At 43.5% G+C, this 13,509-nt stretch overlaps 1 protein-coding gene across 2 annotated transcripts in view; it reads left to right on the forward strand.

Moving 5' to 3' along the window:
• The first annotated feature begins 2,027 nt into the window (after positions 1 to 2,027).
• The window catches only part of SHTN1 (shootin 1), a 55,767-nt gene continuing 44,285 nt past the window's right edge, over positions 2,028 to 13,509 (forward strand). For both annotated transcript variants that reach the window (XM_063163129.1, XM_063163131.1), the window contains exons 1-2: positions 2,028 to 2,118; positions 8,810 to 8,862. In XM_063163129.1, the coding sequence (XP_063019199.1) occupies positions 2,061 to 2,118; positions 8,810 to 8,862 (111 nt within the window). In that variant the 5' untranslated portion in view covers positions 2,028 to 2,060. The remainder of the gene's footprint in view (positions 2,119 to 8,809; positions 8,863 to 13,509) is intronic.

Genomic DNA, 13,509 nt, shown 5'->3' on the forward strand with positions numbered 1-13,509 from the left:
TGACTAGGAGCACAAATCCATAATTTTGCATTTGGTACAGTTAAAGGTGTTTGTGCTGACGAGCTCAAAATAAGCTGACTAGCCTGTGAACTTGCCTCTGCCTTGGGGCATATCATGCCTCTGAGACATCAGCACAGCTCACATGGTTCTTATGGCTTCTCTCCAGGATGTTACACGTGTCATTAACTACCTGTAGGACAGAAAATGCTGTAAATCATCCAGATAGAGTCTCTTCATGTTTTAAAGGTTTACTTAGGTAAAAATGGGAAAACTAGAGGATACTGTATGGGAGGAAGGAGGCAGGAAGACTGAGCAACTATTTGTAGCAGGCTCTTTTTCCTTTCACTCTCTGGTACTTCTAAATAATGTTGCCACGTAGTTGGTGTGTTCTGACCTGCCTGCCACAGGGGTTGATGGGTGTTTGCCAAAGAAGGAGGGAGGGAGGGAGGGATATGAACTGCACCTTTGCCCATGTCACTCTGGAGATAGCTGCTGCTCAGCTGCCTGCTGCTGGAGCTCAGCAAAATGTATAAACAGGAGCAAACTCTGCATTGCACTTACTGTCAGCCTTGGGGTAAGCTGGGTAAGGTAACCATTTCAATACAGAGATTATGACTGGATCCCCTTCTTTTTTCAGAAAGGGATCATCAGAGAATAGCAGAGAGAAGAAGTGTGTTCTTCTGAGGAGAACACAGCAGGTCTCTGTCAAAGCCCTCTGTTGTACCAAAGTTTCCTTAAAGTGCTGGACACTGGCATGCAGTTGTTTTCCCTTGGATCCTCACAAACAGTAATGCAAGCTTCCAGGGTTCTTTTAAAACCTTTTAGCTTTCTTTGTACCAAAGCACTCAAACAAGCATTTTATGTCTCCCCACTCCTCTGGGCAAGGGCTCCTCAGTGGAAAGCTGTGCTATGCAAGCTGTGCAAAAGGGCCCATTAAAAATGCAGCAACACACGGGCAGCAGTGTGGGAGTGGATCAGTAGGGTTAATCCCAGTTCATGGGGGACTGATGCTGTGGGACACCCTGCCTGGGGTCTGCAGCAGGACCTGGACAGGCCGGATCGATGGGCCAGGGCCAGCAGCACGAGGCTGAGCAAGGCCAAGGGCAGAGTGCTGCACTTTGGCCACACCAACAGCAGCACACGCTGGGGGAGAGCAGCTGGCAAACAGCCCGGTGGAAACGGACCTGGGGGTGCTGGTCTGCAGCCAAGAAGGCATCCAGACCTGGATCAGGAACAGCGTGGCAGCAGGCCCAGGGAAGTGATGCTTCCCCTGTACCCGGCTCTGCTGAGGCCACAGTTTAAGTGTCATGTCCAGTTCTGAGCCCCTCAGTTCAGGAAGGACACTGAGGTGCTGGAGTTGAGTATAGGGAAGGGCTGTAGGACGTTGTAGGACATCTGCTTCAGACACACCACAAAGCTGGTGGAATGTCTGGAGCAGATGTCCTATAAGAAGTTGAGAGAGCTGGGGTATTCAGCCTGGAGGATGCTCCGGGGAGATCGCCTCACTCTAAAATTCCCTGAAAAGAGGTTGGAGCCAGATGGGGGTCAGGTTCTCTCCCCAGAAATCAGACAGGACAAGAGGGCACCGTTTTAAGGCAGGAGAGGTTTAAGTTGGACATTAGGAAGAATTTCTTCACAGAAAGGGTCTTAGACATTGGAATGCGCTGCCTAGGGATGTGGTGGAGTCACCATCCCTAGAGATGCTCAAAGTCTGACCGTGGCCCTTGGTGCCACGGTGCGGCTGACACGGATGTGCTCGCTCCCAGGTTGGGCTCGATGACCTCCGAAGCCCATTCCAGCCGAACCGCTGTGCCACTCGGTTCCCGCAGCCGGGACCCCCGCCCCGGGCCGGGCCCGCCGTGCCCGCACCCGCACATGCTCACTGGGGCGCCGCGGGAGTCTGGGCATGTGCAGAGCGGAGCGGGCCGGGCCGCTCGCCGCGCCCGCCGCGCCCCGGGGCTGCGGCCGCCGCCGCCCGCCCGCTGCCAGGTGAAGCCGCGCTCGCCGGGGCGGAGCGCAGCGGGGCAGCCGCCGGCCCGTGGCGGCGGCGGCGGGGCAGGATGAACAGCTCCGACGAGGAGAAGCAGCTGGAGCTCCTCGCCAGCCTGAAGGACCAAGGTAGGGGCGGGCGGCGCCGCCTCCGGCGCCGGAGAAAGCGGCTCCCCCCGCTCCGCCGCGGGCCCGGGCTCGGCCGGCGGGAGCGCGGCCGCCGCGGGGCGAGGGCTCTGTGCCCGCTGGGGGAACGGGGCGCGGCGGGGCGGGCGCGGCCTGGGCGTCCCCCGGCCCCGCTCCCAGGCCCCTTGCTCTGCCCGTGCGGAGCGAAATAATAAAAGCCTTAATGAAATAAAGCAGGGTAGTGGAACGTGTTGGCTCTTCCCCATGTGAGCGCCCGCCGCGGCCGCCTCGCCCCCCGCAGGTGCCCGCTGTGGCCGAAGGTGGCTGGGAGCCGATGGTCTCTGCGGGCTTTTCCCGCCCCGCTGACGGAGCGGCTCTGCCGGCGCGGCCGTCGTGGGGGCCGATGGCGGTGGCGGGAGGCGGCGGTGCCGCACATGGGCCGTACCGGGTGCCCGGTGCTGCCCTGGCGGGGAGCTCGGAGCCCGCAGCCCCGGACAGCTCCAGGGCTCCAGGGGTGACAGTCTGCTCTCCCCGCTGTCCCTCCGAGGAGCTCAGCCTCGCGTGGAGCTGAGCCAGGCCGTGCTGAGCTGTCAGTGTCCCATGTCCCGCTCCGTGCTGCGGGGTCCGGTCCTGGCCCGAGCCATGGAGCTCCTGGCATCCCTGTCCCCATCAGCGATCAAACTTCCCGCTGGTCGCTAGGGCTGTCCTGATGCGCTGTCGGTTTCTGTAGCACTTCAGTACTTCCACCCTGGGCTGCTTTGGGTGTGTATGAGTCACTTTCGGTGCTTTAGTAGGAAAGGCCAGAATTTCAGCATGTTCAGTTTCATTGAGTTTCATATGATTTCATCGTAGTCTGACTCAGAAACTAGAACACTGTAATGCTTAATCCTCTGCAAGAAGGCACATGGAAAGGAGTTGGGGTGCTCATGATCCATTTTTAACTCCCCTGTGGTCAGTGTGTCCCTGAGCCAGGCTGATCCAGCAAAGCTGCAGCCTTAGTTAGTCAGGTGGGCACATTGAAACGTTTGAAGATCTGTTTGAATTGTGAACATCTTCCCATGCACCCAACTGTTTAAATTGTGAACTTCTTCCTGTGCACCAAGCGGTTGGTGTGGCATCCTGCATGTGCAGGAGGTGTGAAGGAGCCACGCTGGAATTCACATCTGGTATTTCCCACTACTGAGCTCGCCAGGTCTCCTGTGAGCTGGGGAGGGGTAATTTGGAAAGGAACTATTGTGCAAAGTTGTGTAAAGGAGTGAAATTACAGGGCTGTGATCAGTGCCCATCTTTCTGTCGTTCATTCTGACCGTAAATGTGCTCCATCACTTTTGTGTTTAGCAGAAGCTTTTCCTAACCAAGTTTCATTTGAATATTCATGGACTATTTATGACATGCTTTGTCACTTTTTGAGTTTTTCCTGTATGGTCAGCTTTGGACATTCATTATTACCATCAGCGCAAGATACATTCTGCCTTGGAAGGATTCATTAGGTGTAAAATGATAGTCTTACAGCTGGGTCTTTAGGTAATCTGAGACCAAAAAATAGGGCTCAAAATCTGGTTCTTGTGCTGACTGACTGCTTCCCTCCAGTACTGTTGCCTCCAAGAGAGCATTTATTAAAATGACAATGATAAGTTGCAAAAAAGACAAGTTTGTGTTATTCTTTAGAGAAAATTGAGTCTGTTGAAATTGTTTAGAGCAGGGCTTCAGTTCTGCTCTCTGAAAGTCTTCTCCTCCAGTGGGCTGGGTATCCTTTAATGTCTAAGGAAATTTCACAGGACTAGAGGAATTAGTTCAAGGGAAAGTTACTGTAACTTGAGGACTGGCTGTCCCAGATCCACCTGAGCTGAAACAGAAGCTGCACTTGGCAGACCCAGTCCTGTAAGGCTCCGTTCTTGATGGGTGTTCATCCTTAAACACAGGAGTTTTGGTGTGTTGTTGTTAGGCTAACATACACTTTTGTGAAGATGTGTGGGTGAGAAAGTTGTTTTTTGTAGGCAAAAAGTTAGCTAGTAGGAAAAAAAATTAAAATACTCTTCTTTTTTACTTCTAAACTATGCAAAAAAAAAAATGGTAGCACACATAGTTAAATCAGTAGTTAAGTTGTGTTGACTGATGAGTCTGGTTCCCAGAGTGAAAAACTCAAGCAGTGAAAACATAAATGACATAATGACATAAATGCAATTATTCTTGTAGTTAGATAAAATGCATTGTTACTGTAGACAAGTAAATTTGCTAACTCTTTATGTACTGTAATTTGGAATAGTGTCCCCTCCATTCTTATTGATAACAAAACAAGACTATTTTAGATACTACCAACTTCCCTCAAGTAATTTTAGGATGCTCTGTTGAACAGTCTCTTAATTTTCTTGTTTATTGCTTCCAAATGCAGATAACAGTATTATTTTGGGAATAAATGCAGCTGGTGGAAGGATCTGCTGGATCTGAATATTTGGGGTAATGGGTACACAGACTCATCCCATCTTTATTTTGTTCAGAGCAGCGTACGGCTTCGGGTTTTTGTAGCATTTTGATGCGTAGTCAGCTTTCTGGAAAATGCAAATGGGTTTGGAAAGGTTTCAGAAAACATTCATTCAGTAGCTGTTGGCTTGGTTTCTTTTTCAGGATGTGTTTTTCTGCTCTTGAGAGGCTTGCCTGGCACCAGGTAAAAGGAGTGTCTGCGGCTGACTGCTGTCACATTCCAGCCGCTGCTCTTACTGCTCCTCACCAAGGCCAGGAGACTGAACCTGAGGCAGGTGTTTTCTAGCTGCCCACTCGATTCTCAGTGGCAGCTGTGAAGCTCTCTGGGGCTTGGGCAAATTTGCTTGGTTGTTTGGCAGAGCTCTGAGCAGTAACAAGGACACTGAAGCCGTCTGTGTGTAAGATACTCTTATCTTTCACCCATGCTGAATTTTCCAAGCCCTGTGTGTTAGACTCAGATACCTGATACTGATCATTCTTCAGCTTGCTCCATTACTAAGTTTAAGGTGAGCGTCATGAAGAAACAAGATCTCTGTATTGATGATATTTTGGACTTAAAAGTGTTGTTTGAGTTTTAATCCTCAAATAGTTTTCTGAAATGTCATGGTTTAATACAGCAGTTTCACTATAAATATTACTGTTGCCTCACTGTACTTTAAGTGATGTTTCCAGTGATGTACATTCTATTCAACTGGCCCTTATATTTCTGTGGGTAAGACATAAAACAAACAAAAAAAAAAGCATATTGGCAAAACTTTGTGTTATTAGTGGTTGGTTGTAGAACCTGAGGAATGTTAGCAAACTAGACTAACAGATGAATCATAACAGTAATTGATTACCTGCCTGGAAGATTACCTTGTTTGTCTTTGGTTTTACTGGCACTGCTGGAACCTTGCCCTTAAAGACAGAGTCATCTTCTGCAATAGTGCCTTTTTTGTCCAGCTGAAAACAGGAGTCAGTGATCAAAGTGTCTGGAGTTACAAACTAGGTAAAATTACACTTCAGCACTGTCATAGCCACATTTCTGGTCACTTCACTAAATTAAAGTGGTTAACAATTGTGCTAACCACACATATACTGAAGGTAGATTGCCTGGATTTTTTTCTTCATTTTCAAATGGTCTAACTTTGCTCTGTGTTTTTTGGCTGGATTTGATGAAGTGTGATGATTTCCAATCTCTAGTCCCAAGCACTGTGGCTCTGTGTACATTTTTTTAAAAATTATGATCTATTTGATCTCTTTAAACTTTTTCTTATAATGTCAGTACCTTTGAATAAGGGAGCATCTTATATATATCTTCTTAGGAACAGACTAGACTGCCAATCTGACAGCAATATCTCATAGGAGTACCTTTTAAATGTATGCTATTGACAAGCTCCTAATGTGGTCTGACAAATTCATTCTACTTTGTGGCAGATGGGTAATTTTTATGGCCAGAGGAATTTCCTAGGACACCTTCTTGGCCCCTGTCTTCCCTTCTATAGTCACCTGCTCTGTAATTTGTTTTTTCTTCATGTACCTGTGTGTGTATCTTAGTACACAGAATTCCCCAGCAGAACCCATCCTGCTTGAATGTTTTGGAGTTCAGATTTTTTCCCACTTCAGTTTCTTGTGTTGAACCCTATTTTTTTTTTTTTTTCAGAAACTTGTGAAGGCAAGTTTTTTGGTGTGAACTTAGTGCTTGGTCTTTATCAGGCAGTGGTGTGTTTATTTTTCCTGCTCTGTTTTTTCAAGGAAGGTGTAAGACTGCAAGATGCAAATTCAGGGTTTATTAAATTTACTTGTACACACTTTCACAGATTTGAGTAAAATCCAGGCATATGGGAACACAGATACAGGAGCTGAGTTACAGTATTTGTACCTAACACCTATCTTTGTGTCCTTACACAGGCGCTTTTTATTTATTTTTTAAAGAACTGTAAGGTAATTGAGCCGTGTAGGTTTCAGCAAATGCAACTGATACCTGACCCAGAGCTTGGTTTGCCCATGTAAGCTTTAGGCCTGCTAATAGGTTTGTGAGTCAGGATTTGGAGTCACTGTAAGGTGCTGGGTGTAATGCTGTCCCATAGATTGCCCTGAACAGAAGGAGGTGTTGAAAATGCCATCCAGGCTTTATCTGAAAATAGTGTGCACCTGGCTGGTGCTGCTGGTGCCTTAGTGCATCCTGTTGAAATACTGGTAACTTGGATTTAGCAGAAGGAATCTTTGAACCTAAAATGGTGAACAAGGGAAAAAAATTATCCCTTTTGGCTTTTTTTTTATCCTTTTGACAGCACGTCACAGTCTTGTGCATGCTGTACATGTAGGAGGCCATTGTTGTTCGAGAGTTTTCACAGCACTCTTGGCCTGATTCTTCCTGTTCCATGTACACTGGGAGGAGCAGTGTGGTGGCAGCAATTCCATTAAAACTTCTGGTGCTGACAGGGGTAATTCTGTCTCTAATGATATATCCAAAAAGCCAGGTGTTAGTTTACTTCTACAAATAAAATATGACTTAATTGGGATAGTCTGTTTCATCTGGAGCAGAGCACTTCTTGCACCATCAGCTCTTTCTCCTGCCTCTACCAGTAAAGACATGCCTGGTCCATGGTATGGGAGCAAAAAAAGTGGAGTGACACTTGCTTCCTTTGACAGCTCTGCTTATTTTTTGAGTAAATAAATAGATTTTAAATCCATTACTTATTGATGTGGCATGGAATTGCTCTCAATTGACTGGAAGGCTGCCCTGGTTTGCAATATAAATACTGAAGTTTATGCATGTAGCATTTTTAAAGTTTGGGGGGTTTTTTTGTTTTACTTGTGTTTTTTAATATGCAGCTTTAGAAAGGGATTGATTAATTTTTAATAGAAAGAGTAGGAAGAGTCACCCCCTCAACTCTGTGTGAGTAAAGGTGTCTTTCCTGTTGTTCATTGTGAATTGTAGTCATTATATACTTTTACCCTTATGGCCTTGTTTTAGTAATAAGTCCTATTCAGCCATAGTAAGTATCTAATATGTAAAACATCTAAATTAGATAATACTCATATTTTGTTAGCTAATTCGGGTTCAGGAGACACAGGTTGACAACTGAAAATCAAAAGACTAAGTTATAGTTAAAGGAGCTTCTGCATACAAAGTTACCTGATGTGTTTCCAGGATGGTCCCTTCTGGCCAGCTGAGCTGTGGAGTGAGTAGTTGGTGAATAAGTGAGGCCACTGTTGTGGAGGAACATGCTGTGTTCACTCATGTTGGCTCTTTTGGGGTTTTACTCTTTTACTTTTACTGTAAGAAAGAGCAGGGTTGGCTGTGAATAGTTTGGGTGGGTTAAGAGCTATAGCCCAGAATATTCTGTTATTTTCTCCTTCAGGGCTAATGAGTCAGAGTTCTCTGTTCATGAAGTGAGTGAAGAGAGCTGTTGAGGGTGGAGCAAATCTGTATTTACATTTTCCAGTCATTTGTAAAGTATTGAATGTCAAGAATGATTTTGCCTTAAAGGCGAGCAAACACCAGCAGTTTTCAAGTATGAAAAAACTTGAATGGCATCTGTTGGTACAGTTTGCATTCCTTTTCTTGCATGTGGATGGTAGATGTCTCCTGAGGGGACAGGGAATAGCTTGGCAGTGGAGCAGTGACCAAGAGGTACAGCCTTTGTGCTCCTGTGTGGGAAATACATTGTTTCACCACTGTGGTTTCTTGTTTGTTCATCTATCTGTTGGGGTTTTTTGTGGTTTTGTTGTTTGTTTTTCCTTCTTCTTGGGCATGGAATTTGGGGTGCACAAGGAGAAGTGGGGACAAAGTAAAGGGATGGATGGGAGACCCTGGTTTTACTGGTGCACAGATCAGCTGCTCTGCAAGTACCCATATATCACACCAACCATTCTTTATGGCCTTGATCTATAACCTGAGCCAGTGTGGGTTTAAAATGGTCACTGCAAACCAGTATATCCACTTTGTAATTTTTGAACTCAATCAATAAAATTGTTTAACTCTACATTGATCAAAAATTGATTGTTTTGGGAGCTATCATCTTTTTCAGACACTTCCTAATTGCTTCAGTTCTAGAGGTCAGTCCAGTTCAAAGGATATTAACAGGCTATTAATGAAGTTTATGACCCATGTTATTTAGGAAGTCTGCATAGACAAAAGAAGAGTTTTCAATTTAATCAATTGGAGAACTAATTTGGGAAGAGGTACTGCTATATTAACTTTTTTTCTTTTTTCCTCCTTGTGTAGCTATTGGCGAATATGAAGAGCTTAGAGCAGAAAATAAGAAAACGAAGGAAGAGGTTTGTATGAACCAATTATTCATTTAATACTGAAATGCTGAATACCAGAATGCCTTGTGGACTGTGGCAGATTGTTGACTGCTTTTTTTGAGTTCACTGTTACATAATATTAATAATAACAATAATAATAATAATAAATATTACTTGTACCTTTGTGTTTTATGGAGCAATAAATGCAGTTTTCACAACTAGTCTGGGTGTCCCACTCCAGAAAAGTTCCTGTGAATATATTTTAAGTGATTGCTGCTTTACTAGATTTGTATGTGATAACAGTGGGAGCATAGACCAAGTCACGTGTTCAGATAAAATTGTTTCTCTTTGATCTAAGTCTTGTTTTATTATGACTTCCTTTGCACAGGGGAATTAATTACTGAAAAGAAACAAAAAAAGAGAAGACCTTCCCTCAGCTTCTGAACTTTCATAATGTAGGAATATAATTTCTGAAGGTAGGGAGGCATGCAGGGGAGTCAGTGCTACACTGTATTGTAAGCACAATTCTCCTTCTCCAGTATGAGTGAGCTGAAGATGTAAGAAATCTGTTGGTTTTTAAATCCCTGTTAGCTGCCAGGAGACATAGGTTTAATTTAGCTTCTTTTGAAATCATTTTGGAATGGTCATTTTTAGTTACAAATGTTTCAATTCAAGGCTGTATTGAGAAGACCTTGGCCTTAACTCTTTTCTTATTGCTGAAGAAAGTTTGATACTTATGTACACTTATGATTCAGCAAAGATTATTTGTATTTTTACTGAGGTCAGCACAATGTGCTTCATTCCCTCTATGCTCTGACCTCCTTGTCCTTTTCACTTTGGTTGTTGCTGCATTCCTGTTCTGCTGACCTTATCCCAGGAAATCTGTGCTCTCTCTTTGCTGTTTGGAGGAAATGCACAGAAGAAAATGAGAATAAGACTGACTAGGACCAAGACTCCATCCAGCCCAGATTGCTGTCTCTGACAGCAGAAAGGGAGGCATGTAGGAGCGTGTTTAACACCTGGGCAGGTTTCTCTTGCACTCTCCAAACCATTTTCAGCCTGGGAGTGGTTTCAGCATCCTGTCCTGCACTGCTCTGCTCCTTTAGTTTGTCCCATGCTGGCTGTTGGCTTCTGTCACATGTGGGGAGTGCTGTGCCAGGACATGAGTACACCTCATGAAAAACAGACTCCCCAGCTTGCCCTGAACCCAAGTTACATCAGCTTTGGTGTTTCTTCAGCAAAACTTTGTTTAGCTTGAGAAGGGAGGAATGGGGAGACTTCCCTTGAGCTACATTTTTATTTATTTATTTTTTTCTTCAAAAGGAATGTCAATGAAAAATTTTATTTCTGAAATTGAGATGGAATGAGATGTTCTGAGGTTGTTTTTTCCATTCTGCTCTTCTTGCCTCCTTGCTCCTCTTTCTCACAAGACTTCTTTCCTACAGCTGCATATCTCTAGCTACTCTTGAGTGTTTCATCTGGAGGCTGCTTTGAACTTTTGCAGAATTTTTGCATAACACCCAAAAATCCCCCAAGTCTGAGCCTATGGGGATTACATTCCCAGCTGAGCAAATAGTTAAACACGTGCTCAGGGCTGGATTTTCAGTTGTTGTGCAAGTTTTCTACCTCCAAAATCTCCATCCTGCAAATTGGTGTGCTTGTGTAAGCAGTCATGGTTCATTGTTCAAGTGCTTGGACTCAAGTGGTTTAGTGTGAGGCTTTAAGTGCATTTCTTCCACAAAAAAAAAAAAAAAAAAAAAAAAAAATCTACTGATACAGAGTTCATAGCTATATTTGCTTCCAGGGCCAATACTGAAAGAAACTATTCCTTGTGTTATGGCTGGGCAGAGTAATCCTAAAGGTCCTTAGCATCTCTTGCTTTGTATCTTTTTGTGCTTTGCAGGATCAAACCTGCTGCTGGAAAAATGCAGCACAGACTTTCTCTGCCTGTGGGTCTGGGAAGTTGTGGGTGACTTCTGTTCCTTTTTCTGCCACATCTGTCACTGTGGATGTCAGCAAGTGGCTTCCTCTGTATCAGTTGTGGTCACATAATTGCGTGGACAGGAGAATGAGATGTTAATTCTTTTAGCAGGTGACTTGCAGACTGTGTGTGGAAAGTGCCACAGAGAAATTAAATAGCAGTGTGTGTGTGTATGTGCTTTTGGTACACTTGGAATACTTTCCTAGGTCACGGCAGTGCTTGTGTGGCTCTGAAAGATGAGCTGTGCATTTAGAAATCGTCCTAGTTTCCATTAGACACGTGGAACTTAGTGGATAATGGGCAGGTAACTTAAGATATATTTTTAATTTTTGAAAATTTATCCTCTTTGTTCCATATTTTTTCCTTAAAATTAGGAAGTAAATTGACTTTTAAGTGGGTTACTTTGTTCAAAGCACTGCTGCTTTGAAAGGGATGCTAATAACCATGAAAATTCAGGAGCAAAAGACAAGATCTTTCATCCACAATGTCTCTTCCTCATTGCCTTGCAAAACTGCCAATTTGGAGACCACTGGTGGAGTCTCTGACAACATTTCCCCAGACATTTTTTGTTAGTGTTTTTAAATACTTTTAGAAACAATGGAGGCAAAATTATATTGTCAGATTACGTCTCTTAGGTCACCTTTTTTTTATTGATGCAGCCAACAAAACATTCATACCAGCCCCCCAAAAATGGATAACAAATGTTCAGCTGCACACAAATGTGGGTAACTTAATATGCAGTTCTGACATATTCAGAGTCAGATCATGAATAAATATTTGACTACTTGCTAATCAGACAGAAATGACTCTGAACGCTGGTTTTGACAGTGTTTTGTCATGCTGCCAGTAGGGGGAAAAAAAAAGCAAGACAGCTATCCAAAACAGTAGGTGTAATTCTGTATCTCTGATACATCATTCATGGTGTTTGCTCTGCTAAAGCACAGGATGGAGTGGATTATATGTTTTATCACCAAGTGGGAATGGGGAAGGGACTCTGCCTTGCTCACATACTCATTGTTTCTCTGAGCAGAGCACTGCAAATGTCATTGGATACTTTTGAGCACTGCACCAAACTCACAATTTCAGAACAAGCATTAAATCTGCATACATTTCACAATCTGTTTAAATGAGGAAGAATTGTGTCTTGTGTTGCTTAGCAATGGTTTAATTGACTATATGACTACTACGTGAACTTTTTGCATCTTAATATCTGGGCTGAACAATCTCCCTGTTGTTTTTGCCCTTTGAAGGCCTTTTACTGAAGTCTGTAGGAGCTTATGTGCAAAATAGTTGGCAAAAAAAGAAGCCTGTTAGTAGAGAATAGACAAGAAACTAGAAATTAAAATATTGCCTTGTGTATTGGCTACCTAGAAGGCTAAAATCTGAAAGGAGTGGGATTGACAAATCTTCTGAACTTGTGCCTGCAAAGATGAAGAATATATGGAGTTATTCACAAAATCAGCTTTGGAAAATGGACTGTTAATTTCTAAAAATACAGATGCTATGTATTTTTACTGCTAGGAGATTATCACTGTAGCCAGTCCAGCACTGCAGTATTTTCTGTTTACTTTGTTAGGGTTTTATAGGTGATATAATGGTGGTATAAATATTAGATTACTAATACTAATACTAGATATATTAAATAAAATAGAATAAAGGGCTGTTTTACTTTGCAGAGAAGCTGGAACTCTTAATTAAGTTAAAAACTGAAAATTTACTGGCAATCCAGGAGCTACAAACTTCTTAATTTTTATTCAAGGTTACTCTTTAGTTTGGAGTTACCCCTTAACACTGAAAAGGGAAAGCTTAGTAAATACATGGAGATTTTCTCCTTAGCAGTTGCATGTGCTTGAATGTGGAAAGTGAAGATTTTATAGTCATGTTATGATATTTGCCTTTTAATATTTAGGAATAGTGATACTTTTGTCCATTAATGATTATTGTGTATGCCTAAAACTGCATTTTTGAAAAGTGAGATGGTTATGAACTTTTAGGACTTCTCTGGAGCATTTTAGGAGCAGCTCATGCATCTAAATTTGGATTTTTAAACTTTTCCGTTTTAAAGGTAAGGTCAATTTATTTTAAAGGGTGACAGTAGTTTTTATTATGAAACATAGTTTATAGGCTTTTTATTTTTGTGTAAATTTCAAAATTGAAACAGTTTAAGTAGGTAAAGAAAATCTCAAATTTTTTCCTAATGCTTAGAAGATAAACTAGGGTATTTTTTGGAAGGACCTGTAACAGCTCTGCTTGCATGGCTCTGATTGCAAGACAGAAGGCAAAGTGCTTTCCATTGATCATTTCAGCAAGGGCAGCAATCTCCCACTCTCCTTTTCTTCTTCTTCTTTCATTCTGAAGCACAGTAGCAGCAAAAGGAAGGTATTGAGAAAACTGCAACTGGGAGCAGGAATTGCTCTGCAGAGACCCAAGCCTAGAGACCCTGATTGTGCAGAGAAATGTGGCAGTTATGAGGAGAATAGTCAGCTTGCCGTGGTCCAAATGGAGCTCTCTCTGCAAATAGCACTCGAGGTGAAGTGGAATAGGTCATTTAACTTCCCCTTTCACTGCACAGGGAAAGCTGCTATGCCTTACAGCCTGCTGCCTGGAGGATTTTAAAAGGAGTTTTTGCTGCCTGGAGGATTTTAAAAGGAGTTTTTCCTGTCGTTGGGATAAGGGAGTGTGCTATGTCCTCTACA

Source organism: Melospiza melodia, chromosome 9 (genome assembly GCF_035770615.1).
Source record: "Melospiza melodia melodia isolate bMelMel2 chromosome 9, bMelMel2.pri, whole genome shotgun sequence".
NCBI classification, from domain to species: Eukaryota; Metazoa; Chordata; class Aves; order Passeriformes; family Passerellidae; genus Melospiza; species Melospiza melodia.